The following is a 27,463-nucleotide window of genomic DNA, read 5'->3' as shown; positions in this document are numbered from 1 at the left end:
CCAGAGCTCATATAACTCTTGAATGTATCTGTATACAGCCTGGTAGACTATAAGCTCAGTTAGGGTAAGGATTATTTAATATATATGCATATACACATTCATACATATGTATATCTCCAAGTTTAGCACTAAACTATACACAGCAGACAAGAAAAGAGGAATCCTGAGTTAAATTAAATTGGAATCCTTAGACCTTGATTTGATAAATGTTTGCTCAGTAACTATTATATATAAAGCACATACTGAAGATAACATCTCAGTGACCCTTTTAATTTTTTCAAAATATTTTTTTATTTATTTCATTAAACATTTATCAATTATCTGTAAAAACAAATTTTAACATTCATTTTTAAAATTTTGAGTTCCAAATTCTCTTCTTCCATGCTGCTCCCTTTTTCCTCTTGAGAAAGCAAGCAATGTGATATTGATTATGCATGGGAAGTCATGAAAATCATATTTCCATATTAGCCATGTTGCAAAAGAAAACACACCAAAAAGCAAGAAAAATGAAGACAGTTTAAAAAAAGAAAGTATGTGCTTCAATCTGTACTGAGAGGTCTTCAGTTCTTTGGAAGTATATAATGTTTTTCATCATGGGTCCTTCAAAATAGTCTTTTCCATTGTCTTGTTCAGAGTAGCTAAGTCTTTCACAACTGATCTTTATAATATTGCTGCTACTATGTATAATGTTCTCCTGCTATTTCTTTCAATGGCCTTTATCTTACTGACAATAGGGATTATTTCCTGGGTAGGTAGGTGGCTTCCCCTGGAGAAGAAAGAAGAGGAGGTGTGACTCAGTCTGAGCTTCTAGGGGAAATTTGCCCTTATTATCAGTTTCGTAAGCAAAGAGAAGCTCAGTGAAGACAGAGATGAGAGGGGAGGTAAAGAAATTGAAGGGTCTAAAACTGGTAAGAATGGAATAAACTGGGTTCATGGATTCATAGCTTTAGACCTGGAAGAGACATTACAGGTTAACTCAGTCAACCATTTTATTTTAAAGGAGGAAACTTAGCTCTAGAGAGGCAAGTGATTTGCCAAAGGTTCCTATCAGTTCGAGGGAGCAAAGTCAGAAGGTAAACCCAGCTCAATTGACTCTTAGATTCAGCTTTCTCAAAAAATGAAACCAGGAATTATGGTTGCTGAACATCCCTATCTTATGGCACAGAATGCCTCAACACAGAGGAATTCCTGAAAGGGCAGGTTGTTGAAAGCCAGGAACCAAGAGGAGCTAGCAAAATTGGAGACTCGCTGGAAAGAGGTCAAGAGGAAAGAGACACCCAGATCCCAGTTCCTTCACTTAGGTGCAATTTGAGTCACACCCAAAGACTCCAACCCAGTTGGATCACACAGCCCTGATCTGTCCAAGACACAAAACATAGCTGGCTATGGGCCTCAGTTCCCAGTGAAAAGTGAATGGTACCACTCACATTCCCCGAGGCCCCTGGTAGCCACTTCCTGCCATACTTTGTTCTCCTCCCTTCCCACTCCCCTTTTCCTGTGCCATTTGTTGGTATTGGCAGCCACTGGGTAGGATAGGCACTGCCTCCCACTGGTCCCCCAGGAGCAAGGTTGGGTGCGTCCGCTCCTTCTGCTTCTCCAACCCTATGCCCTACTCAGAAAGACTATTGTACTCTGGACTGCACCCTACCACCCGCCTCTCCCTAGGGCTCCTGGGAGGAGAACTTCAATTGCCTCCCAGGTGGGTGATAGGGCCAGAAGGTATGCTACAGAAATGTTGAGAAGTTCAAGAAAGAGGAGGTGTAGTGGGTCACATTGGCAGGGGCCAAAGAGAGACAATGTGGGCAGAGGAATCGCTAATGGTCTGACTCTTTGTGACCTCATTGACCATTTCAAGTACCTTTTATAGATGAGGAAACTGAGGCAAACAGGGTTAGATGACATGCCCAAAGTCATATAGCTAGAAGTATTTGAAATTGGATTTGAACTTCAGAAGATGAGGCTTTCTGACTCCAGGCCTGACACTCTATCCATTGTGCCACCTAGCTACTCCTGAAACCTCTAGAAAAAAGAGTGGAATGGAGAGAAGATTGAGTATGATAGACATCAGCAAAGCTCAACTCTTATTTATTATAATATACACCTCATTCTTATTTTTGCTTTATCCAGAGCCATGTCCCTTCATTCATTTAGCAAATATTAGCTAAGCACTTAAAAGAGCCTTGAAACAACTTTTTTAAACTAAGTATACCCCAAGTTTGTACCCCAAATCCTGGCTCACAATTAAAAATTTCTTACATACATTTCTTTTTTCTTCAGAGATCCTGTTAAACATTTATTGGCACACTGTAGTTCTCATAAAGTCAAATAAATTGTTACATAATTTTTTGCTTTTCTACCAATGCCAGGGGGCAGCTAGATAGTTAGAGAATTAGGCCTGGAATCAGAAAGACCTGAGTTCAAATCCAGCTTCAGATACTCAGTAGCCATCACTTAACCCTGTTTGTCTCACTTTCCTCATCTGTAAAATGAGTTGAAGAAGGAAATGACAATCCACTCCAGTATCTCTGCCAAGAAAACATGGACTCATGAAGAATCAGATGTGACTGAAATGAGCACACAATGACCGAAATGATTAAATAACAACCATTAGACTAGACCCCATTTTTCTTCTCCTCTATTCCAGATGCTGAGAAACACTGTCTGGTACCTCTCTTTCCCTGATTACTTGGTTAATGTTTATTTTTTAAAATTTAATCAGGACAATATCAGGGTTAAGAAACTTGATTATGGAATGAAAGGATCAATAACCTACAACAAGAGAAAGTTCAGAGCTTAAGTTGGTAAAGTTAATGTAAAAGTAGAGATATTACTTCTGTTGTTAGCTTCTATCCAAGTATTTTGACCAAGCCTTCCACTTTATCTTTTCTTTTTTTTCAACACTTCCAAATTTGGTCCTTGAAGAGTCAATGACAGTCACCCCATTTGTGAGAATAATCAGGGGACTCCAAGGTATGCTGCAGTCAGTATGAGCTAGTTCCTAACTGATTGATAAATTTTCAGGGTGAGCATATTTACATTTCACAGATTTACAAATTGGAAAATGCTAAAATCGGGTATTTATTGATTTATTGATTATTTGGACTTAAAGTCATGAAGAAAATGTTAATACTGCATATTAAAATTAAAAGTTTCTTACATACACTTCTTTTTTCTTCAGAGAACCTGTTAAACATTTATTGACACACTGCAGTTTTCATAAAGTGAAATAAATTGTTACATATTCAACATTTTTTAAAGTGTTTTTATTATAAAGATTTTATTTATTTTGAGTTTTACAATTTTCCCCCTAATCTTACTTCCCTCCCCCCACCCCCATAGAAGGCAATTTACCAGTCTTTACATTGTTTCCATGCTGTATGCATTGATTCAAATTGAATGTGATGAGAGAAATCATATCCTTAAAGAAGAAACAAAGTAAAAGAGATAGTAAGATCAGACAATAAGGTATCAGTTTTTAACTAATCTTTTTTTTTTAATTTTGGCAAGGCAATGGGCTTCCCAAGGCTACATAGCTAAGTAATTATTAAGTGTCTGAGGCCATATTTGAACTCAGGTACTCCTGACTCCAAGGCTAGTGCTCTATCCACTGCGCCACCTCTCTTGGCTCATATCAGTTTTTAAAAAGCGTTTATTGAACACTTATTATCTACAAGGTACTCTGTTAAATGAGGATTCAAAGGCAAAGTGGAAAACAGGTCCTGCCTTCAGAAAGGTTACAGTCTACTTAATATTCCTATTCTTATATCAAGTCATATTTACTTACTTCGTTCCAGCAGATTTCCTGACTTCCTCAGAAGTTAACCTTCATTGTATCATAGAAGCCTCTGGCAGTCTGGTGAAATCTATGGATCCCTTCTCAGAATGTTTCTAAATGCATATAATAGAATAGTTGGGATTTCAAAGGAAAACAGTTATATTGAAAAACATCTATCAAAATATTTTGTGGAACAAATTCATGGGCCCTGGGTTCAGAACCTCTGTTTTATTTTTCTCTTTTATTTATCAAAATTCATTTAAATTATTAAACTTTTGTTCCTCCTCTTTACCTCATTCCTGAAAAAGAGAAGAAAAAATACAGTCTTTGTAAAACAAATAGGTGTATACTGCTTTCCATTTTTTTTATATTTTTGTTTTTTCTTTTGTTCAGTTACTTCATTCACAACATGATTAATATGGAAATATACTTTACATGATTGCACATATATAACCTATATCTAATTGTTTACCATCTTAGGGAGAAAGGAAGTGAAAGAAGGAGGGAGAAAATTTGGAACTCATTTTTTAAAAAATGAATATTAAAAATGGTTTTTACATGTAACTGAGGGAAGGAATACTATTGAAAATATACCAAACATATATAGTTAAGTAAAACAAATTCTTATGTTGGCCATGTCCCAAAATATGTAACTCATTTTGTATAATAGCAAATCACTTCTCTGTCAGGAAATGGGTAGTATTCTTACATCATTGGTTTTGTGGTTATAATTGCATGTTATTGAAGTCCTTATATCTTTGCAAATTGCTCATTTTTTACATTTTATATTATTCAAATTTTTTATAAAATATCTATGTTAGTGTTTCTCAAAAGTCTTAGTGTAGTTTTAAGCTATAATTTAAGGAGGAAAGAGCTGAATCTCTGAGTCTCAAATTTCCTGTCTATAAAATAAATAGGATAAATAGTGTTTATGCCACTCACCTCATCAGGCATTATGTGAATGTGAGAAAAGATAATGATGATGAATTATTTCTTTCCTCAAAGTTTTGTTCCAGTGCTCTATTATGTCAAGAGGTTGACCTTGGACTCTCCAAGGCCTACCAGCAAAACACAAGCAGATATCAAAGTAGAAAGGCTTAAAATACAGGCTCAGTGACAAATCATCATCCAATGATACAGCTCAGGGAGGCTCTTCAGCAGAAGGCTGGAGACCAAGTGGTGAATTTATTTGGCTACAGCAACTCTTGCAGCAGTTTGCTAAATTAGGCGTGGTGGGGAGAGTGTGTGTGGAGGATCTGCTTCTGGAGAGAACAGTCACACTTCAGAAACCCAGGTACTGAAACAAAGAAAAGCCATTTCTTCTTAAGGGTCTGAGATGCTGGTGGTGGACTCTAGACCTAACATCAATTCATAGCACTTCATGAGTGTTTCTAGGTTATACACTCCCTTATTAAAGCAGTAGAGGGCAGAGCTTTGCCTTTGGGAATAGAAGTGGAAGCGAGAGCAAAGAACCTACCCAATGTAGATTTTTTGTTGGACCCTGGCAGCCATGAGCCTTGGGACCGCAGCTCCTTTGAACAAGGGATTACAAGCAGTCCTGTCTCTGGCAACCCCTCCATGAAGATGGCTTGCCATTTCTTGGCCAGTCAGTTATACCCTAGCTCTTGGCTTTGATAGAGTGGAGGAACAATGACAGGAAAGACACATGGCTTAGTTATTTATTATTCACCTACTGCCCATGAGCCAAGAGCTTAATGAATGAATGAAAAGCATTTATTAAGGGCTTATTTGATAAATGCTAGTTGCTGTGTTCAGCACTGGGTCATAAACAGAAAAAGAACTCAGCCCCTGTTCTCAAGGAGCTCACACTCTTAATTGGGAAAGACAAGACATGTAGGAGCTTCATGGCAGCTCCTATGGTTCAGCTATAGAACAGAAGACAAGGCTCAGAAGCTTAGGATGCACTACCCCATTGGACAGGCTCACCAATATATGGGAAAGGGGAGTGATAAGGTACCATGGCCTTCATTGACTCTAAGTACAGGAACTACCTGTACTTCAGAGCTTAAGGTAGAACCTGAGACTGAAGGGACCAGTATCCTGGAAATCTGGAGCTTTGTGGGGAGGAGGAAGGAGAAAAAAGGAAGTCAGGGTCACAGATGATGAACTGGAAAGTCCGAGTGCCCCTTCTCATTTTACAGATAAAAAGACCAAAGGCCAGGATTCAAATCTGGTTCCTCTTGACTCAGTGGCCCAGAGTTCTTTCCACTGTACCACAGTGCCTTATGATTGCTTAGGTGGTTGTCTAAAACAGTTGGGCTTTAATCTTTTTATTGACAAGGATCCCTTTTGGCAATCTGGTGAAGCCTATGTACCCCTTCTCAGAAATAGATCACAAAAAGAAACCAATGACCTGTGACCTCTCTAGGTGACTTTTATTCATTTGTTGTCCTACTTTTTTCCCTCCCTCTCCCTGCTACAGCTGGCAATCCTAGAGGACTATGCCGACCCTTTTGATGCTCAAGAAACAGGTGAGGGCACAGTGGTACCAGTGGCACCTCCAGAGAAGATTCCAGAGAATGATGGCTACATGGAGCCCTATGAGGCTCAGAAGATGATGGCTGGTGAGCATCAGGGGAGGGAGGGCAGCAGATGAGGGAGAGGTAGAACAAATTAGACAATAGATTTGAGGGTCTAGGTTTTTCTAGAGCCTATCCCCTCATAAGTGTACAGATGCACTTGTTTCCTTTATCCTATACGGTAACAGAGATAGAGTGTTCAGAGCTAGAAGACCTTAAAATTTTTCTTGACCTGTCCTCTCATTTTGCAGATGACAAATTGCTTAGTGATTTGCACAGTCCAGTATAGTTCCTGGTGATATTTGCCCAGTTGCACAGGTATTTAGTGGCAGTACCTAATTTTTAACCCAGGTGATATGATTATAAGGGATTCAGAAGGAATGTAGGACCCAACCCTTGCCACTAACCCTTGAAGGGGAATCTTGATTCATGCCTTCAGGAATAATCAAAATAGGATATAGTCAAGTGCTATGATCATAGTGATAAGAAACTTTTGGTCTGGTCTTTGGGGATATTCATAGTTGCTGGGAATGCAGAAGGAAATAGATAAGAAGATGGAGACATCAAAAAGGCCATTAGAGAGATAGGAGAATCAATATAAGTATAGTCAAGAAGTCAGAGAAGCCACTACAACACATTGCAGAAAGGAAATTGATCTTGAAGTCAGTTAGACCTGGGTTCAAATCCTGTATGACCTTAGTCTAAACCATTTAAACTTTCTAAAACTAAAAGGTGCCAACTTCCACTAGGAGAGGGCTCTTCCTCACCTGGGAATACACTATGTCAGTGAAATCACAGGTCCAGTTCCTTGTTTTCCATCATAAAGGACAAAAACCTCATGAAAAGGTGGTCATCATTACCAAATGAAGCCAAAAAAGGAATTATTTGGTTGTGAGGGAAAATGGTTCTACCTTATAGTTCAGGAAAATGGGGTTGGAGATGGAGCATTCAACCTCCTGTCCTCATGGTGGGCCAGGACTGCCTCATCCAATTAGCTACTGCTTTCTTCTCTAGGCTTTCCTTTCTTTAAATCTCCCTGAACCAATGTGTAGAAAATATACAGCTTTGGGTTCTACCCTAAAGCCGGCTCCATTTCCTCTCTGAGGGAGGCTTTGTTGACTCCCTTGGATTGGTAGTATTAGACTTGGAATAAAGATAGACATGAGTTCAGATCCAGTCACAGACACCTTACTGACCATGTGAAGCTGGGCAAGTAAATTACCATCTGCCTCTGTTTCCTTCTCTGTAAAATGGGGTTAATAGAAGCATCCTAATTCTCAAGGCTGTAAGGTTCAGTGCTTGACCAGTATTGCATAAATATTATTGTTATTATTCAGACTAGCAGCTAGAGATGAGGCTGCTCTGAGCTGGCTAGGGCTTGAAATTCCTTCCCTTTCCTCTCATTGCTTCACCCTGGCAGAGATACGAGGTTCCAAAGAAACAGCTGCCAAACCTCTGCCCCTATATGACACACCCTATGAGCCAGCAGAGGAAGGGCTCACCCCTGAAGGGGAGGGGGCTGGTCGGCCCCGAGAGTCCCGTCTACCTGAGGATGATGAGAGACCCCCTGAGGAGTATGACCAGCCCTGGGAGTGGAAGAAAGAGAGAATCTCCAAGGCCTTTGCTGGTAAGTCTCCCAGTGAATAAAGGGCAGACAGGGGAAGAGGAATCTGAATATTCTCTCAAGGATCTTGTGGACATCCTCCCAGAAAACTAACCTCTGGAATCTCATCCCAAAATCTAGAGAGAAAGATAGGACACCACAGTTTAGGGCAGCTGCTGAGTTTGAGAGGTGAAGATTGAGATGCTTGAGGAGGCAGAACCATCTTCTTGCACCCCAGGACTCTGTTTCAGAGATTGACAGCTGGGTAGCTCTGGATGTTAGGGGTTATTTTCTAAGTGCTTATTTCTACGGCCTTTTTACTCTTAGATTGTTATATGAAAAGCACCCCTTAGTCTCTTCTATACATCAGATGTACCACTATGGGACCCTGAGTCAAGGTCAGGTAGATTGAGTAGAAGAGAACAATGTGGAAATGTTTTCGGAATACAGAGTGTGTTGTAATGGGGAGTAAGGAACAGGGAGGATAAGTAGGTGTTAGGAGAGGTATGTTAGAATTATTTATTCCATAGTTTTTTTTGCAGAACCTCAAGCTTGCTCATCTGATATAAGGAAGATTGTTGAGAAGAAAAATGGAAGTTAAGTGGATTTAGAGTATGGAGGCTGAAAATTCCTGGATCCTAGATGTACCCTAGCTTCTGAAGGATTTGGGAATCTGTCTTAGGGAGAAATAGTAGGGGAAGGGGGAAAGAGGAGGTTCTCAGAAGGGAAAGGAGTAAGGAGAACACTCTTAATTCTTGAATTTATGAAGAAAACACAAATCTTTTTAAATTCTATTAACCATCTGCCACTTAACCTGTCTTCTTCCTCTCACCCCTTCTCAGGCCCAAAGGGATTTAGGCCCAACCCCCTCCTTTCTCCTCTGCCCTTCCCAGGGTTGAACCCTTAACTAGACTGGGAAACCACAGGTTTCTAATTTGCTTCCCATGAGCCCAAGTGTGTGTGCAGCTGAGGATGGGCCAGTTTATCTCCTGAAGTCTCCTTGGAGAATCAATACTGTTTGTATTGCTTAATGGGAAAATCTATGCTCGTCATTAGGAAACCTCATTAGCAACCCCGTGGCAGCCAGTGGCATCACTCCTCTAATTGGCAATGCTCTGGATCTAGGGGGAAGTTAAAATTTTAATAATGTGTTTCTCCCCAAGTCTAGGTATTATTGACAGGCTAAAACTAGGATACCCAACTTCACTCTTTGGAACTAAGTATGGGGGGAAGGGAAAACTCCCCTCATTCTCTTGTCTTTGAATCATTTTTTTTCCCTAATCATTAGTAAGTTCCTAGATTAGATAGCTCTTCCCCCCCAAACCTGAATACCCCTATGCTTGTCTTCTGGTGGTTCCTTCAGAGCCCCAAAGGAAAGGTTTGCAAGCAGTAGAATAGGGAAGAGAGAAGAAAACCTAGGCTGGCAACCATGCCTCTTCCCTGAACCTCCAGCAGAAAAGGCCAGGGCAGCTCTTGAAGCACTTCCCAGGGACTTCCAAGAGGCTAATGCTACTCCCCCATCAGTCAGCTTCCCAAATTATCAATGAGGCCATTCTGAGAATCCCCCTGTCTCTGGGCCCACATCTTCTGGCTCTTTCCCACTCAGTCCTCTGCACATTCTTCCTTCAGGCTCTCCTCTACTCTGGGTTTCTGTGTCTCAATCTTTATTTCTCTCTCTCTCTCTCTCTCTCTCTCTCTCTCTCTCTCTCTCTCTCTCTATTTATCTCTCTATCTGCTTCCGTCTTCCTACCTCTGTCTCTGGCTCCAGTTGACATTAAGGTCATCAAAGACCTACCATGGCCACCACCTGTGGGACAGCTGGACAGCAGCCCTTCCCTCCCTGATGGGGATGGGGACATCTCTGCTCCGGTCTCACCCCTCCTCCCTGAGCCCAGCCTGGAAGACAGCAGTGGTGGGTTGTAAGACTGGGGGAATGCTGGGAAGGGTGGGTGAACATATGTCAGGGTGACCATATCCTCTTGCTTCTCAGGGTTTTGAGGCTCCTTTGTTCAAAAGAGCATATGAAATAGGAGAAGGGAGGAGGGAAGGACAAAAGGGAATTATGTGTTTAAAAAAAAGAGGTATAGAGGGTAAATAAGGAATTTCCCTTTCTTCCATGTGGCTAGAACTCTCTTGGTTGAAAGGAAAGATCCAAAATTCTTCCCTCTTGGGAAGATGCTCTTACCTCTACACATTGTCTTCTTATAAATCTTCCTTTAAAATCCATATATTTCTGGAGAGTAGGAGGGACTAATATATATTGAATCCTTAACTTAATATATAAATGAATTGGTTTAGTTAAATTATTTGAATGGGGGACACATTATAAGAATTCTTAGCTAAGGTTCTATGAAATTGCTTTTTAACTATTTTGATATCTATTATGCATTTAAAGTCATTATTCTGTGAAGGGGTCTACATTTCACCTTCTTGCCAAAGGAGGTCCCTGACACAGAAAATATTATGACCCTTCCTCTAGCATGAGGATCGTGGTGGTACTTGCTGAAAAGAGTCTAAAGACATGTGTGGGGAGGTGAGGGGGAACACCCAAGTCTCAAAGTGACCTCCTTTGCGATATTGCTGTAGCCACACATGTACATAATTCACTGCTTGGGTAGGAGCACATCTTGTTAGAGTCCTGGGTGTATGAGTGCTGAGGTTCTGGTCACTGTGGCTCAGGCTACACAACATACATATGAGTGTGTAACTCAGCAGTCAGCTTGCCTTGATCAGGGACAAGAGAGAACAGACCGACATCCAAGGCAGCTGTGTCTGCATCTGGGGGAAGGAAGAAGGAGGGGCTGAGGGGACTAAAGAAAGTGATTTCAGTCCTTCAGGAGAAAGGAGGGAGGGCAGCCAGGCAAACAGAGGCTCTGGGCAGGATTAGCCTGTCAGGATGGCACTGAAGGGAATCTAGTAATTGTTCTAAGATCGATAAGTCATTTCTGGAGAGTGGCTTGGCAGGGTGATGTGGGGAACGGTAATGAACTCTGAGAAGGGGAGAGAAACAATATTATCAGCATTGAAGCCACCCTTAGGGGGATGGAAGAGAGAAGACTGCCTGGACACCCTAGAGGGAAAAGCTTAAGTGGTTTCTTGTGTTCCTTTTCTCTTCTTTCCAACCTTCCCTTTCCCCTCCTCCCTCCCCCACTTCCTTCTTCCACCTACCATTGTAATTGGGGGCCCTGCATGGAATGATATCAAATATCATCAAATTCTGGAGGGAGGAGGTAGGCTTGCTTTTTTCTGTCACATATATAGAAACTGAGGTAAGGAACCTCAGCGTCTTTCAGTGAAAGGATGGTGCAGCTAGGAGAGATTATGGGGGCCCCTGACTTGCATGAGGTACCTTGCATGTCCTTTGGTATCTCCATATTGCCTCGGGGATGTTTAAAGGGTAGGAGATTGTGTCCACATCCAACAGAACCTGGATATAGCCAACTTTTCTAATAGTGTTGTTTCTTCTCCACAGCTCAGTTTGAAGGGTCTGAGAACTGCTTGTCACCTAGCAGGGAAGAGAAGGGTCGGCCCCTTCCTCGACTTCCCTTAGGGAACTCTAAGGCAATGAAGCCCCTGAACATTGAGGCCAGCAGCCCCCTGGGGGAGTGGACAGACCCAGCCCTGCCTCTGGAAAACCAGGTGTGAGTGTCTGTGTCCCACTGGGGCTTCCTCCCACCATCACCCTCTTCTCTGATGAGACTCTTGGACTTGGGTTCTTGCCTCCCAACCCCAATCTTGCAATAGGAAGCCTCCCCATGATCCCTGAGAACATTCCTGCAGGGCATGGCCTGGGAGGGGCCTGAGCTGGGACTCCCTAGATGGCTATAGCCAGAGGGAGACAAGCAGAGATGCCCTCCCTCCTTCTCCCCCCTCAGATGGTACCATGGGGCCATCAGCCGAACGGATGCGGAGAACCTGCTGAGGCTATGCAAGGAAGCCAGCTATTTGGTGCGAAACAGTGAGACCAGCAAGAATGACTTCTCCCTCTCCCTCAAGTGAGTGTAGATGGGTGGGAGGGTTGGTCGAGTGAATGGCAGGATGATGGAAGGGAGGTCTTAACAGGTGCAAGACATTCATCCAAATTGGGGATTCCCTCTTGGGAAGATGCTCTTACCTCTACTCCAAACTACCTCTAGACTCACACCAAATTTTGAGTGTACTGTTCCCCTTGATAATTCCAGAACATGAATCACAAAGCAGTGTCTAGGGGCTAAAGAAAGAGCCTTCATTCATTCAGTTTCCAATTAATTTTTAGTTTATTTTTCATGGCTCTTTATTACACATAATTTTTATTACTTCATGATCTGAAAAGGAGGCATTTACTATTTCTGTCTTTCTACATCTCTTCATTCACTCAGAAAATGGGGGTGGGGCAACAAACAAATCTGACCTTTTGAGAAAAAGTTCTGGTTCCCCTGTCATCATGAAGGTAGACCATAGCCTCTGATTGATCCAGTCATTGAAGGTAGCTTCTAGAGCTGAAGAAAAAAAAGCAGGGCTTTGACCACGGAACCTGGGTTTCAGGTGTCCAAAAACCTGAACATTAGGAGAAGGTACCAAACTGTGCCAGAAAAGAAAATCGTTTTGCCCACTCCCATATCACCATTATAAGAACATCACATCCAGGAAAGGTTGTCTAGCATGGATCATTTACTTAAGCAGCACTATCCATTATCTTACCTCACCTCACCCCGTCCCCAGTACCTACTACTCCCAATAATAGGTCAGATATATTCCCCCTACTAAAAGTAAATACAAGGTATAAAAAAACTCTTATTTGTCAAATGTAGAAATTATTTTCTTTACAAGTGTTCACTATAAGATCATAGGTTTAGCACTGGAAGGGAAGGTGTTTCAGTCTAAATCACTTATTATATAGAAGGGAAGTAGAGGAAAGGGCTGGCCCATCTGTATAATAAGATGACCCAGAGAGATGTAGATTCTAGTCTAAACACTGCCACTTAGTCAGCAAGGCCCTGGTAGACTGGGGCCTGGATTCAAAATCCACTGCCATTTCAGCTAGGAACAAAACTATGACTTGTAGACCATATTCTATAAAGTTAAAAACTGAACTGGGAGAGATGTGGAAGAAAAGAGAAACACTGATCCTCTATCAGTGCTGCTCTATTGATATGGGGAAGTATGTGTGTGGGGGGGGGGGACTATTTCTGGGAGTCAAACTCCCTGGGCAGGTGGGCTGACTGGGGGGCTGCCTGCTGTTGGTAGTGGTGGGGTTGCTGATGTGACCCTTACAGCATCTGTCCAACAGTTTCACTTGCATATAAATGGACTTCTCTGAAACGTAATTATGGTTTCCCATCTCTCCATAATGGAAGAACCTTTTCTGGTAATTTAATAGCTTCCTACCAAAGCCATCTGCCTAGGGGCCCAGAGGCTCCCTAGGCCTGGTTCCCTGAGTAGAAAGTGGACTCTGGAGGGCTAGGTCATTATGTGGAGATAGTCCCTTGAGGTTTTCTCTCTGGGGCTCCTTCTATTTTCCCTTTTATTTGCTTTTAGCCTCTGAGAGGGAGTCATACTATACAGAGAAGAGAAACTGAGACCCAAGAGAGGTCCTGGGTCATTCACTGCATCACAGTTAGGTGAGCCTAGATTCCTGACTCTGTCCAGGGTACCAACAACTAGACAACCATATAGTCAGTTCACATATTGAAGGAAGTTCAGATCTGGGCACCTCAGTGGAAGTAATTCTCTCTCTGGGATAGGGGGTAATTCTGTCTCTTAAAGATCATAGGTGATGGTGTTTGGGCAGAAAGCTAGATGAGGCAGTAGATAGAGCTTTGGGCTTAAAATCAGGAAGACTCATCTTCATGAGTTCAATTTGACCTCAGATACTTACTATGTAGCCATGGACAAGTCCCTTAACCCTGTTTGCCTCAATTTCCTCATATTATAAACTTTGCCAAGTAAAACCCAAATAGAATCATGGAGAATAGGACACACCTAAACAACAACAAGGTGTTTTTAGTCCTAAGGACAGAGTATTTAGTTATTTCTATTCCTTTCCCACCCTTTCATCCCATCTTATCCTTCTGCCTCCCACCACCCTCTTTCTAGTAATTTTCTGATGAACTTATCCCCTTTGGAGCTTGGGTCCAGTCATTATCTTACTCAAGAGTAGTAGATGGATGACCTACCTCCACCCAGCCCAGAAGGAATGCCTATCTTGTTACTGGCAAAATCCTCAAGGCTCAGTGGAAGAGGTGGGTTTAGGGATGGAGATGAGCTGCTCCACTAAGGTGTGCAGGAAATTAAAGTTTTTTTTCTTCCTCCTTACTCTTTCTCCCTTCTTCCTGCTTTCTCTCCCTTCTTTCTCCCTTCAGAAGATCTTCTTAGTTAGGGGTCTAAAGAGAAAGCCACTTGACCTCCATATACAGGGGAAGCAATATTGAGGAGGAAGAAGGTGGCATTCTTTAGGCCTTGGACTTCACCAAGGAGGGGTAATTAGAGATAAGACACTCTATTATATGGGGCCTTTAGAGGAGAGATTCAAGGGAACAGAATTGCTATGGGGTGTGTGGGGATAAATGAAGTTACCTTTTTCCTGTTCCAATCTCTAAATCCATGGGTGGGGTGAATTGTATCTTCTCTCCCCCTCATGCTAAAATCCCCAAAACATTACCTAGAACCTAGAATAAGACTGTTATGGCTGCTAACACTGGGGCAAACCAAGGTCAAGTGGGAGCTGAAAACAAGCTCCAAGATGGTGTCTTAGATGTTTGCATCCTTGTTCTTCCTAATGACTCAAATGGCTGCCCAGGCCCGGGACTCCTCTCTTCCCCTTTTAGGATATTTAGGTTGAGTACTCAGTCTATCCAGACCTATAGGACCAGGCCCCAATCATTCCCTTTGCTTGTTTCCTAGTCTGGGGCCAGGCTTCAAGGGAAGCAATGGAGTATGTCTTCTACCCAGGGAGAAGAGCTGCAGACTTGAGAACAGATGACATCATCCCTGACTGATGAGGGAAGGGGGGAAGGTAGACAGAGGCCCAGGGGAGGTTCTCTCTGCCTGGCCTGGCCAGATAGAGGAGGGTGTGGGGAGGAGCTCTCTGAGGCCACAGACAGGGCTGAGCAGCTGTGGAGGAGGGAGGGTTAGTGTGCTCCAGAGGTGGTGGGGAGAGGGAGAACCGAAGGACCATGAAGCTGGGGAAGGGGGGGGTGCGGTGCAACAACCCCCTCCCCCAAAAGCTCAGGCCTTTCCGTGAGAGCTAGCTATTTCTGATTTATTCCTAGATTTCGGGTTTAGTCGGCTCATCTGATTGCAGCCCACAGGAGTGCCAGCTCCTAGGATGCACAGAAGCCCTGTTTTGATTTGGCCACCCCCCAGCTAGAGAAGCTGGCTTTATTTCAGCTATTCTCTCCAAAGGGTGGTTGAGGAGGTTCCGGTGGTCCTGCGGGGGGGGGGGGGGGGATCCAGGGTCTTCTTGCCCGCATCCTGCCACACCCTGAAGCCTCACCAGTTCCTGGCCCACCCAACACTCCCGGTAGAGCCGGGAGCGGGGACTTCCCACCGCCCGGCCCACCTCCCCTCCGCCTGTGCCCGCAGCGGCCCCGGGCTCCCCGGGCCTTGCCTGCCCGGTGCCCCCGGCAGCGGGCCCGGGCCCGGCTCACGGCGCTCTCCCTCCCTCCCTCCCCCCGCAGGAGCAGCCAGGGCTTCATGCACATGAAGCTGTCCCGGACCAAGGAGCACAAGTACGTGCTGGGCCAGAACAGCCCGCCCTTCAGCAGCGTGCCCGAGATCGTCCACCACTACGCCAGCCGCAAGCTGCCCATCAAGGGGGCCGAGCACATGTCCCTGCTCTACCCGGTGGCCATCCGAACTCTCTAGAAGCGCCGCGGCCCCGGCCCCGCCCGCCGCCGGACTGTGGCCTCTACCTGGCCCAGGCGGCCCGGGGCCCCCACTTCCCCTCGCCCCCACCCCATTCCCCCAGAGGCTGACCCGAAGGCTTCTTTAATTTATTCTGAGAGAGAAAAGTCGGGCGGGTTTGGGGGGGCATTGGGGTGCCGGCCCCGCGGGCCTCACCACGAGGCCTTTCCCAAGACTGGAACCCCAGTGTGGAAGAGGGCCTCGGGGGTCTGTGGGGGGCGGGGCGGGGCCGTCTCGTTCTGCCCCCCCCACGTTCATCTCCAGCCCCAAACTAGAGCCAGCCCCTGCGGAGAGGAAGGGGGGCCCCCTGCACCCCACCCTATGCCCCCTCCCGGGGGAGAAGAGCTGCCGCTCTGGGGGTGGGGGGCGCCGGCCCGGAGGCGCGAACAGACTCTGGATAAACCAGTGGCGGGGCCGCCGAGCGGCTCGGAAGGCACTTTCCCGAGCACCGCGTCCTCTGTCTTGTCAAACCCCGGAGCGCGCCGGGGTCGGGGCGGCGCTGGCGGCGCGGAGTCGGGGCCCGCCCCTGCCGCCTCCCCGCGCGAGGCTCCCCGAGGAGCGCGTCCAATTTCCTGCCAGGAATCATTTGTCAGGGAGGAGGGGAAGCTGCGGAGAGAGACAAAGAGCCGGAGACACGCGGGGGCCCTGACGGGAGGAAGGCCGAGCACGGGGGGAGGGGAAATCCGGCTGGGGGGGGCCCTTCCTGGCATCTGCCCCGGCCCCTGGCGAGGCGACCCTCTCCCTGCGGCCGCAAGGAAAATGGGCGGGGGGGGGGCGAAGTCAGCGGCCCTCAGCCCTGCCCTGGGGGCGAGTGCCCCTCGCCGGCGGCCGCGGCTAAGTGCCAGCGCCAGAAAGTGGGGACCCCCCCCCCCCGCCCGAGGCGGAGACGCGGTTCAGACTCTGATTCGGCTCCGAGCTAGAGAAGACCCCAAGAGAGTTTATCCTGGGGGGACTAGGTTTCAGGGGAACCATGGACTTTGGGGAAAACTAGATTCTTGTTTTCACAAGCACTAACTGAAACTTAGAGTCTTTAAATCATTTGGAAGTATTAGACTGAGGAGGCCACGAGGCTTAGCCAGACTGCCCAAGGGGCTCACCACAGAAAAAGGGCAAGGACCCCTGATCCAATACAGTCATTTCACTTTAGAATTGAGAAGTCCAGAGAGATAAAGGTGGTGGGGGGGGTCATGCAGTTAGGAGCTGCAGTAACTACAAAGTTGGACCATTTAGACCACTGAGTTATGCTTATTGCCAGGGGCTTCATCATAGCTCTACTCCCTCCTCCCCATCCAGCCACCAAAATCAGTGCAGATCACCCCAATTTAGTCCAATGACACACAAGCTCTCAGGTGGATCTTATTAGTAATCGGGTGCCCTGCACCAGAACCCCCCCCCCCCCAATTCTCCATGACCACCCTGACCCAAATTGTCAGTTCTATTGCATCATGAACCAATCTGTTCTTCCTAACCAGGGTGTTTCTGTGGTGGTTTAAGGGCTTCCTTGTGTAGGGTTAGGGACTTCAGGGCCGGGCCCAAACCTTTTTTCCTGTCTCATGTATGTCTGACCCCCAACTCCCAGAAGTATCTAAGTTGAATAACATACTTTCCCAATTTTGGGTTCCCTATAAGCATAAGATTTTCAGTTGTGGGGAAACCCAACTGAATGTATTTATGGAGTCCAAGCTATGTTCTCCATATTCTCAGGAGGACAGAATTCATTTAGCACTGATAATCAGCTTGAGAAAGATCAGAGCCCATAGAGGAGTAGGGAGTGGGCAAGAATATCATTAAATATGGTACCCTTCACCACCACCCCAAAAAACACTGCTTTTGGTAATTCCCTTCTATCATTCCACTTACTATATTTATGTTTAGTTTTTAGGAGTTTGCAAAGCATTTTCCTCACAGTAACCCTGTGAGGTGGTACAAGTATTAGCCCCATTTCACAGTTAAGAAACGCTGAGGCTGAGAGGTTAGAAGTTGCTTAGGGTAACAACTTGTAAATGACAGAATCTCTACTTCAGCTCCTAGGCTCTTTAGCTCAAAGATGATCCACTAAAATATGATTCTACCCCTCCTTAAATCCTCAGTCCCATCAATATACATTTGCATCTTCTCTCATCTGAAGAGACCTTACCTTTCAACAGATTTGGGATCATTTTGCCCATTTTCTCTGAGACATTATTGGATATTAAGAGTCATGTCTGGTAAATGTGGGAGACTGGCTGAGGAACCTCTTCACGAGAAAACCTTAGGTTTCTTTCCCTTAGTTCCCTCACAAGTAGGAATCACAGAGGATAAGTGTCAGTCCCCAGAATCACTGGGCTCAGCCCAGCTGAAGTATCAGTCCTACCCAGCCCTGGATGTTCCCAATGCAACATCAGTTATGTCAAAGTTGCCTTTCAATTTACTGGCAAGAGGGTAGAATTAAAAGACCTCACAACTAAGATAAGGTCAGAAAAATTATTTATTTGCATAGAACAGTAAATGAATGGAATGAAAATATTCCAACTGGAATGGGGAGGGGAATAAACTGAATGAATGGAAGACCAGGATAGAAAGCCCCAGGCCAAGGTCTGTGATGGAATGAAACTGGGACTATTTAAAAAACACATGAGATGACTGTACAATTGGACTAGGATCCTGAAGGAAGGTTGATTGGGAAGAATTTTCAAATCCAAGGAAAGGTAAAAAGTGAAATGGTCCCACTCTTGCCTCCTATCTAATCATCCATTGTTCCAAAGCCACAACCAACCAATAGCAAAATCTGAGGGGGTTAATACATAGCATTTTAAGGTTCCCAAATCTTTTTATGTATGTTTTCTCACAAACAAAGTAGGGAGAACTTAAAGATGACACATCTGCACCCCAAGAACACTTCTACCCTCAACTACAGGGAACAACACAAATAGCAGACTACAAAGGAAAGGACTTTCTCCCTCAGGAAAAAACAAAGTAGTTTCCATCCACCACAGCCTGTTATCCTCATGTTAATATGGCTGAAACTATGGAGGTTCCAGGTCAAGAGGCTGGGACATAAGCCTGGGTTTTCATATGTGATGGAAATCAAGAGAAGCCCCAAATACCTCAGTAAGTAGGAGGAGGGCTGGGCTAGGTCTGGGCAGGAGCTGTTCCTTGAGCTCCAGTTGAACAGAGGTAGGCAATGAGAGGCTCTCTATTTGGCCTCAGAAGTTTTCATAATGATGGGAGAAGTGAGTCTTGTCCTGCCGGTTGAGGAGTTGACAGGCCTTCTCCACATTTTTGGTCATGCCAGGGGGGCCACAGCTGAATACCCCAATCTTTCGCACCTAGGGAGAGAAGAAAGGAAGGACCAAAGAGAAAGGGTTAAGCTACTGGACTGGTACAGCCTAAGAATTTAAAGGGGAAGGGGTCAGGAACCGAGGGTGGATTGAGGAAATAAATGTCAAAGAGGAAAAGAACCTGGGAGAGCAGTCCCCAAAAGTCATGAAGGAGAAATAAATAAGCTGAGGCCAGTCATCCAGTGACAGAGCTGAAGGGGAAAAACAAGGTCTCCTGATTTTTAGTCTGATATTTATTTTCAATTCAATTTAACGAAGATTAAGTATTTAAGATGTTAGAGATTGGGAATACAAAGTCATAAATGAATAAACCAACATATTTGCTACTCTCCATAAACAATATTCCATATTTCTCCTCATTTCTCCTTAGATTCCCCATCTTAATTTTAGGGCTTAGCTCTCCTACATATGGTCTTTCCTGATTCTTCTATTTAATTGAGTCATTTTTTAAATCATGTCCGACTCTTTGTGACCCCATTTGAGTGGTTTTGCCATTTCCTTCTCCAGCTCATTTTACAGATGTTATATGGCAAAACAGGGTTATATGACTTGCCCAGAGTCACAAGTGTCTAAGACCAGATATGAACTCAGGAAGAAGAGTCTATATTAATCTTCCTGCCCTATGTTCACTGCGCCACCTAATGGTCCTATTTATTAGTGCTATCCCTTAATTTTGTATTTATTTTGTGTACCACTCATATTTATCTACCTGGGTACCTTTTGTTCACTTCCTCCCTTCCCCAGGAGAATGTTACCTTTTTGAGAATAGGGATTGTTTCATTTTGTCTTCATGTCCCTACATGGTACTTGGTGAAAAATATGTGCTTAATAAATACTTGCTGAAACTTGAAATGAAATTATTAATTTAAATATTATTTCTGTTCTCAAGGAGAACTCCATTGGAGCTTTCTATTACACTACACAATTTCTCACTTATTTTAATCATTCACTATCCATTCAATCTGGCAGTTGACCATTAAGATGAAAAAGAAAACACTCAATAATGCTTAGTCTGATGCCAAATGTGTCTATGGGATGTAATCATCAAATGTTAAATATTGTGCCTTTAATAAACAAAAGAATGAATAAATAAACTGGAGATAACTGGGCTAGGGTCCAGGAAATAGAGCTCAAGAAACAGGCTGTGGTTCCAGCCTGGTCAGCAGTGGGAGTTTTATAGCTCTGATGGCGCACCACAGGACTCAGGGGGACCATAAGACAGCTATTCATGGAGAAAGCTCTCTAGGTGAATAAAGAACAGAAAGAGTTGGGAGAATATGCTCAGTGAAGTTAGGGAAATATGGCACCCAAGTGCCATGCAGTGGGTGGGAAGAAAAGTGTAGGTACATGGTGATCCCAAGAAGACCTGTGTTTTCACCAAGAACAAGGTAAATTATGAGATAGTTTAGTATTAGGGCATTAAGTAGCAACACCCATAAAAAAAAACTTCCATTTATAGTGCATGAAAGTAAGCAAAGGTCTCATTTGAGTTTATGACATCCCTTTGGGGTGTGAATTGTGTTGATTGTTCATTTGTGTCCAACTCTTCATGACCCTTGTGGACATAGCATGCCAAAATTGTTCGGACTTTTTTTTCTTTTTCTTTTTTCTTTTTTGGTTTTGGTAAAGATACTGGAGTATCGTTTTCTTTTCTGGTGGATTAAGGTAAATAGAAGGTAAATGACTTGTCCAGGGTCATACAACTAGTAACTTTGAGACCTGACTCCAAGCCCAGTACTCTATCCACTCTGTCACCTAGTGGCCAAGTATCACAAACATTATTCAGGTCTTCCTGATTCTAATACAGCATGCAATGTGCTATATGTTTTGAAGGCATTTCGCTACAGAAGGTAGAGGGCTGGCCTTGGAACCAGGAAAATTGGGTTCAAGACCAGTGTATGACATATATTAGCTATGTGATTCTGGGTAAATCACTTAAAGGTGTCTTTGACTCTATCTGAGGTTTTACTGAACTTGGTTAAAATGTAAAATATTTAGCAAAATGAAATGATAATAAATTATAATAAAACAGGGATAACATTTTAAAACTAAGTCAATATGTGGCCATTAAGGATCCTTATGCATAGATTAATAGCCCATTTTTATCTGACTCTATCATCACTGCTCTACACAGTTCAACAGAGGAAGTACCGATCTCATTGGTAGAGGGGAGGTCCAATCCCTATCTACAATGACCTCTCTTTTCAGGGAATTTTCCTTTTGGTCAAGGCAGCCTGCATGGTATCCTAATCCATCCCCTCAAATGGTATATGATTCCCCTCTCCATTCTCTCCCTCACCTCCTAGAGCCCAGGGATTCAGTGGCAGCAGATTTTGTCTATTGAAGAAGTTAAAGGAACTTTCCCTGGAACCCCAAAGAGGGTCAAGGCACTAGGTACTTACATGTGGGTGAACCTCCTGCAGAGAACTGAAGAAGGGGCCAAAGGGGGGACGACCAAAGTGGGTGATAGAGCGCAGACCAGTGAAGAGACTCCGGTTCAGCACCTTCTGGAAATGCCGCTCACAGATGTACTAAGAGAAAGAAGAAAGGAAGGAGAGAGGGAGAGAGGGAGGGAGGGTGGGGGGAGAGAGAGAGAGAGAGAGAGAGAGAGAGAGAGAGAGAGAGAGAAGAAAAGAAAGGAAAAGAGGGAAGAAGGAAGGAAGGAATTATTAATTGCTTACTATGTGTCAGATACTAGGCTAAACACTTTTAAAATATTATCTAATTGATTATTGAAACAACTTTGTGAGGTAGAAGAAGGGGATTATCTCAAGGGAGGAAACTGAGGCAAACAAAGATTAAGTAAGATTTGTCCAGGATCACACAACTTTTAAGTGTCTGAGGATGAATTTGAACTCAAATCTTCTTGACTCTAGACTCCAGCACAAATTGCCTGTTAAAAATGGTGTCAGGGATGGTATAGAGAGCCCAATAGACCAGTTGTGGGTTGGGAAATGGGAGATGAATGAAATAGGGGAGCAGAACCAAGGCCAACCAAACACGACTTTTTTTCTGAGATAACAATTAGTTCTTACCAACATAGTGGTCCTGAGATCAAACTTCTCAGCCAGTTGAGTGATGTAGATGTGCACAGACACTAGGTCCTGCCGGTCATTCTCCTCCACCTCCCGGATGATATCTGCTAGCCATTCAAACTGCCTTTGGGTCCTGGTCACCCAGATGAAGTAGATCTAGGAATATCAGTCTTCAATCAACACTCCCAAGGAGTATCAAACTTTGAAGGGAATCCCCCACCCACCCATACACAACACCACAGAAATCACTCTACCTCATCATGTCTATTAGCCTCTTAATATTGTCTACATGGACATTGTTTCAGGAAAGGGGCAAGATTAGAGGGGCTTCTGGCCAAAGGACATGCTGCAATCAGAAACTGGGGACTTTGGAGAAGGAAGCTAAAGAAGGATTGTGACCTCAGATGGGAGGTCCCCAGTCCCTCATAGGCAGATTCATATGTGGAAGAGGGGCCAGATTTAAGAGGTGTCTGAAACTGTTAGCCCAGGGATAGAGGGTAAGAAGTCTTTGAAGCAAAAATCCCAAGATGTGATGGGGGAATTCTGAGATATGGGAAATGTACTCCCTTAATGTATGATACTATCAGAGCAAGAATTTTTAACCTGAAATACACAAAACTTGGTTTTAAAAAATATTTTGACAATATTGTAGTTTGTTCTTTGTTCTCAAAGAGGACCACGATATCAGGAAGGTGATGCCATGACTTGCAAGTGAATTAGATTTAAATGAAGCAGTGCTGTGCATAGTCACCAGCCTCACTTTCTCCTCTGGAGCCACTAGGGTCTGGTGGTCAAATATAGATCAGGATAACTAGAGTTGACCCAGATGTAGCAGGATATCTTGACATTTTTGAAAATAACTGAATATAAGTATTTTATATACATATATATATATATATATATCAATTTAATTGGTTTCCTTTGGAATTCTATTTTATCTCATACACTTATAAATATTATTCTCACAGGGATCCATAGACTTCATAGACTGCCAAAAGGATCCATGTCACAAAAAGGATTAAATACCCCTGTTGGGAGTTGGAAAATGGTCTAGGATCTCATAGATCTGTTTGAATTGACTGAATATGCTGTCCTTCTCCCACTGAGGCATGTCTAGGCTGTCTAGAGGGAGCCAACGTCATAAGTATCTTTGAGAAGGGCTCTGTATCTATGGGACAGAGATGGGCTAGGCCTAACCCTAAAGATGGGAGGGAACAAAACCCATACTATTTGACATGGGATCAGGCCATATCTGAAGTTGTTCAATCATGTGGGTGGATCCTACTCTTCTTGGGGTAACAAAGGTTCAAATGCTGACAAAACTACTAAGTTTAAGTGGGAGCTTTCTCATATACAGTCCTTGCCCCCCCCAAAGGAAACATCAGACCCCACAGATAAAATGTTACTTAACATTTTAATGCTAGGTCAAGAGAAGAAGCTGAGGAGGGGTGGTTATAGGGAAGGAGGGGAGGGGAAAAGAAATGGTTTAGCAGAGGAGGAGAGCTCACAGAGCCAGTTCTCTGTCATTCTCAGATTGCTCCCTGGGTCTTGGGCTGTGCCTCTACCCAACACATTCCTGCCCTAGTGACTCACAGTACTGAGTCTAGGGAGGCAAGCAGGGGCCTGTCCCTCAAGCCCTGGGCTGGGGCTCTTGTACAAATGTAGGCCAAATAACCTAATTTGGCTGAATGTGCCTTGGACTGTGTCCCCTCCTTTCCCTCTCCAATCTTCCACAAGAATCTTGCCCGGTTTCCCTGGCTCCCTGCCTCTACTCACCAATCCCCCTGCAAACATGCACTCCTCCAAAAAAGAGAGACAGTTTCATTCTGCCCACCTCTGTCACCCATCCCCATGCCCACAAACTGACAATGTTCCAAGTGTCAATTGTGTAAAGGGGAATCTACCCTTCCCATCCTGGAAAGAATCTCAGAGACAAGTCTTGTCTGTGCTTTTTAAGAACCCAAACCCAGCCCTGTAGTTGAAATCATAGAACCTCAGAGTTAGAAGAATCCTTAGAGGCCAAACTTCACCATTCAGCAAGTGGATTGTTCCTAAGGTCCAAATTGTGGCTGTTCTAATTAGTAGGAAATTTTTCCTTACATCAAACTCAAGTCTATTACAGTTTCTAGTTCTGCCTTCAGGAACCAAGCAGGGTAAGGGTATTCCAGTGAAAGCCCCTTCCAATACATAAAAGCAGCTATCTCATCCTTGGGCAACTAGGTAGTACAGTAGATAGAATGATCATCTTCCTGAATTAAAATCTGGCTTCAGACATTTACTAGTGGTGTGACCCTGGTCAAGGCACTTAACCCTGTTTGCCTCAGTTTTCTCGTCTTTAAAATGGGCTGGAAAAGGAAATGACAAACGATTCCAGTATCTCTGCCAAGAAATCCCCAAATGGGATCACAAAGATTCAGTCGTGACTGAATCGAATGAACCACAGCAGCATCATGTCCTCTCTATCTTCTCTTCTCCAAGTTATATAACCTTTGATCCTTCAATTAACCCTCACATGACTTTTTTCTCCAGGTCTCTCACTATCCTGGTTGTCGCCTTCTGGACATTAATAGTAAATAATAAATAGAGCTTATATTAAGGGTCTCTTATTAATTGGTTAAGCACTGAGGATATAAAGAAAAGCAAGTCATTCCCTGCTCTCAATCAGTTCCAAGTTTAATGAGAGAGCCAATATGCAAATGACTATGTATAAACAAGATATCAACAGGATAATTTGGAGAAACTCAACAGAGGGAAGGCACTAGTATTAAGGAGGAATCAGGAAAGGTTTCTGGTAGAAAGCAGGATTTTAATTAGGACTCAAAGGAAGCCAAGGAAACCAAGTCATGGAGATAGGAGAGTATTTCTACATCTTGGAAATAATCAGTAAAAATGCCTGGGATCGGAAAATAGTTTTTTTTTATTTTTTTAGGTTTTTGCAAGGCAGTGGGGTTAAATGACTTGCCCAAGGGCACATAGCTGGGTAATTAATAAGTGTCTGAGGCCAGATTTGAACTCAGGTACTCCTGACTCCAGGGCCAGTGCTCTATCTACTGCACCACCTAGCCACCCCTGAAAATAGTTTCTTAAAGAGTAAGAAACAGCAAGGATGAAATTTCCAATAGAATTTGTCTTGACAGCAGAGTTTCCCATTCCACAAATTGTCTATATCTTTTCTAAAATGTGGTACCCAGAATTGGGTTCAATACTTTAGATGTGCTGAACAGCTAGATAGAGTGGATAGAGCGCTGGTCCTAGAGTTAGGAAGACCTGAGTTCAAATCTGATCTCACACATTTACTAACTGTGCAACTCTGGGCAGATCATCTAACCCTGTTTGCTTCAGTTTCCTCAGCTGCAAAATAAGCTGGAGAAGGAAATGGTAAATCACTCCAGTATCTTTGCCAAGAAAACCCCATGGACAGTATGGTCTATGGGATCACAAACAGTCCAACATGACTGAACAACAACTTTAGATAAGGCCTGATTCCATGGCTTTGGATTCAGAAAGACCTCATATCAACTGCTGCCTTAGACATTTACTGTGTGATCTTGGACTAGTCACTTAACTTTGTCTGCCTCAGTTCCATCATTTGTAAAATGGGGATGATGATAATAATAATAATAATGATAATAATAATAATAATATCTCATTGTGAGAACCTAATTATAGAGAGTACTTTGCAAACCTTAAAGAGTTAGATAAATGCTAGCTATTATTAATATGAGTTTCTTGAGAGAAGAATATGGTTTTTGCCTTTCATTATATCTCTAGCATTGACTACAATGCTTAGCAAATTATAGAAGCTTAATAAATGTTTTTTGACTTGACTCTATTGGGTTACAGCAACCATTTCCTCTCCTATTTTGGACACCATGTTTCCCAACTCAGCTAGATAATGTGGTGGATAATAGGGTATTAAGCCAGGATGCTTTCCTTCATAGCTATATGACTTGGGAGACACACAGATAAATAAGGAGAGATTTGCTGCTGTCACAGTTTTGTTCATCCCTCAGAGCTGGGACTGAGAGAGGAGTTCTTACCTTTTTACAGAGTAGTTGGCTATTGACTGATGACTTGAAGACCAGGTCTTTGAGGATGGAGGCAAAGGGGGTGACCCCAATGCCCCCACCCACCAGCACAGACACTTCAAACTTATGCCACTCTTGGTGACCTTCCCCAAATGGGCCATCCAGGTATAACTGTCATAAGGGAAGAGAAAGATAAGAGACAGGGCAGTCTACCTACCCAACCTAATAGCAGATATCAGAGATAAGGGGATTATAGTTAAGGGATAACCAAGTCCCTCACTGCTGTATTTGAGGGACATTCTTAGGGTTTCTGGATGGAGTTTGGAGGGATACTTTGGGAAATCTGCTTCCAAGGAAGAGACTCTGAGGTATAAGGAAAGTACCTTAGGGTATTTGATGCTGCTGATGCCTGGTGGGGGTGTATAGATCTCTCTGAGTCGTGTAGTCCAGGGTCCCACAGCCCTGATGTGAAGACTGAGTGTGTCTTCGTGGGGTGCAGAGGTGAGTGTGAATGGATGGTATTCTGTGGTCCCCAGGGCCAGGCAGGCTACACGTACCCACTGCCCTGACTTATAGTCAAAGCCCTGGGGCCGCTGGAATCGAAGGTGAGTCACACCTGGGGACAAAAGAGACAGAAGAGTGCCAGATGTGATTACACCTACAGATCCTAGGATACCTTCACCTGAAGTTCTGACCCTGCTCTACTTGCTGGGACTAACATTACAGGCCTCCACTCTCCAGGTTCTATTCCCTCACTGGAGATGGGAGTAGGGGTGGGGAACTGGGACAGGCAAGTTGAGGGAGGTCAGAAACCAAAGGGGTAGGAAACCCCAATGAAGCCTCTTGTCAAGGAATGGACAGTGACTAGAATTTCTCCCTGAATTTCTCATTTCCTCCCCCTTTGTCATGATTTTAGCTATTCTGGCTTGTAGAGACAGAAGAAGACTGCTAAGGGATTCCCTTGAGACGTTTCGGCCATGCCAAGTCCAAAAGGCTAGATTCTGATTGCCACAGTATTTCTATCAAGGTATTTAGGAGGGTCAGATAATGGGTGCTTGGCAGATAATGGGACCATAATAAATGCTTGTTGATTGATTGGGTATGGAGATGTGTATCTTGAATAAAAATATGTAGTAATGAGAAAAGTGTGTTGAAAGTGAGAAGCTCATAGGATCAAAGCTTTATAACTGAAAGAGATTTTAGAGGTCTTTTCAGATCAATCCCCTCAGTTTTGCAAATGAGGAAACTGAGGTCCCAGAGAAATTAAGTGTCTTGCCC

The 27,463-nt window shown here is 43.9% G+C and overlaps 2 protein-coding genes across 7 annotated transcripts in view; one reads left to right on the top strand and one right to left on the bottom strand.

The window, feature by feature from the left end:
• SHF (Src homology 2 domain containing F) overlaps positions 1-20,564 on the top strand; it is a 32,618-nt gene extending 12,054 nt beyond the window's left edge. Inside the window, exons 2-7 of one of the 4 annotated variants that reach the window (XM_074235309.1) lie at positions 6,219-6,360; positions 7,736-7,942; positions 9,687-9,830; positions 11,391-11,559; positions 11,794-11,913; positions 15,577-20,564. In XM_074235309.1, the coding sequence (XP_074091410.1) occupies positions 6,219-6,360; positions 7,736-7,942; positions 9,687-9,830; positions 11,391-11,559; positions 11,794-11,913; positions 15,577-15,763 (969 nt within the window). In that variant the 3' untranslated portion in view covers positions 15,764-20,564. The other 3 variants (XM_074235310.1, XM_074235311.1, XM_074235312.1) reach the window with 3 other exon arrangements.
• LOC141522148 (dual oxidase 1-like) overlaps positions 18,125-27,463 on the bottom strand; it is a 62,099-nt gene continuing 52,760 nt past the window's right edge. For all 3 annotated transcript variants that reach the window (XM_074235306.1, XM_074235307.1, XM_074235308.1), the window contains 5 exons: positions 26,569-26,801; positions 26,198-26,356; positions 22,158-22,313; positions 21,525-21,653; positions 18,125-19,110 (listed from right to left, as the gene is read on the bottom strand). In XM_074235306.1, coding sequence (XP_074091407.1) covers positions 18,988-19,110; positions 21,525-21,653; positions 22,158-22,313; positions 26,198-26,356; positions 26,569-26,801 — 800 coding nt within the window. In that variant the 3' untranslated portion in view covers positions 18,125-18,987. The remainder of the gene's footprint in view (positions 19,111-21,524; positions 21,654-22,157; positions 22,314-26,197; positions 26,357-26,568; positions 26,802-27,463) is intronic.

Source organism: Macrotis lagotis, chromosome 4, assembly GCF_037893015.1.
Source record: "Macrotis lagotis isolate mMagLag1 chromosome 4, bilby.v1.9.chrom.fasta, whole genome shotgun sequence".
Lineage (NCBI taxonomy): Eukaryota > Metazoa > Chordata > Mammalia > Peramelemorphia > Peramelidae > Macrotis > Macrotis lagotis.
The sequence above is the reverse complement of the archived record's forward strand: the minus strand, read 5'-3'. Positions and strand labels throughout refer to the sequence as shown.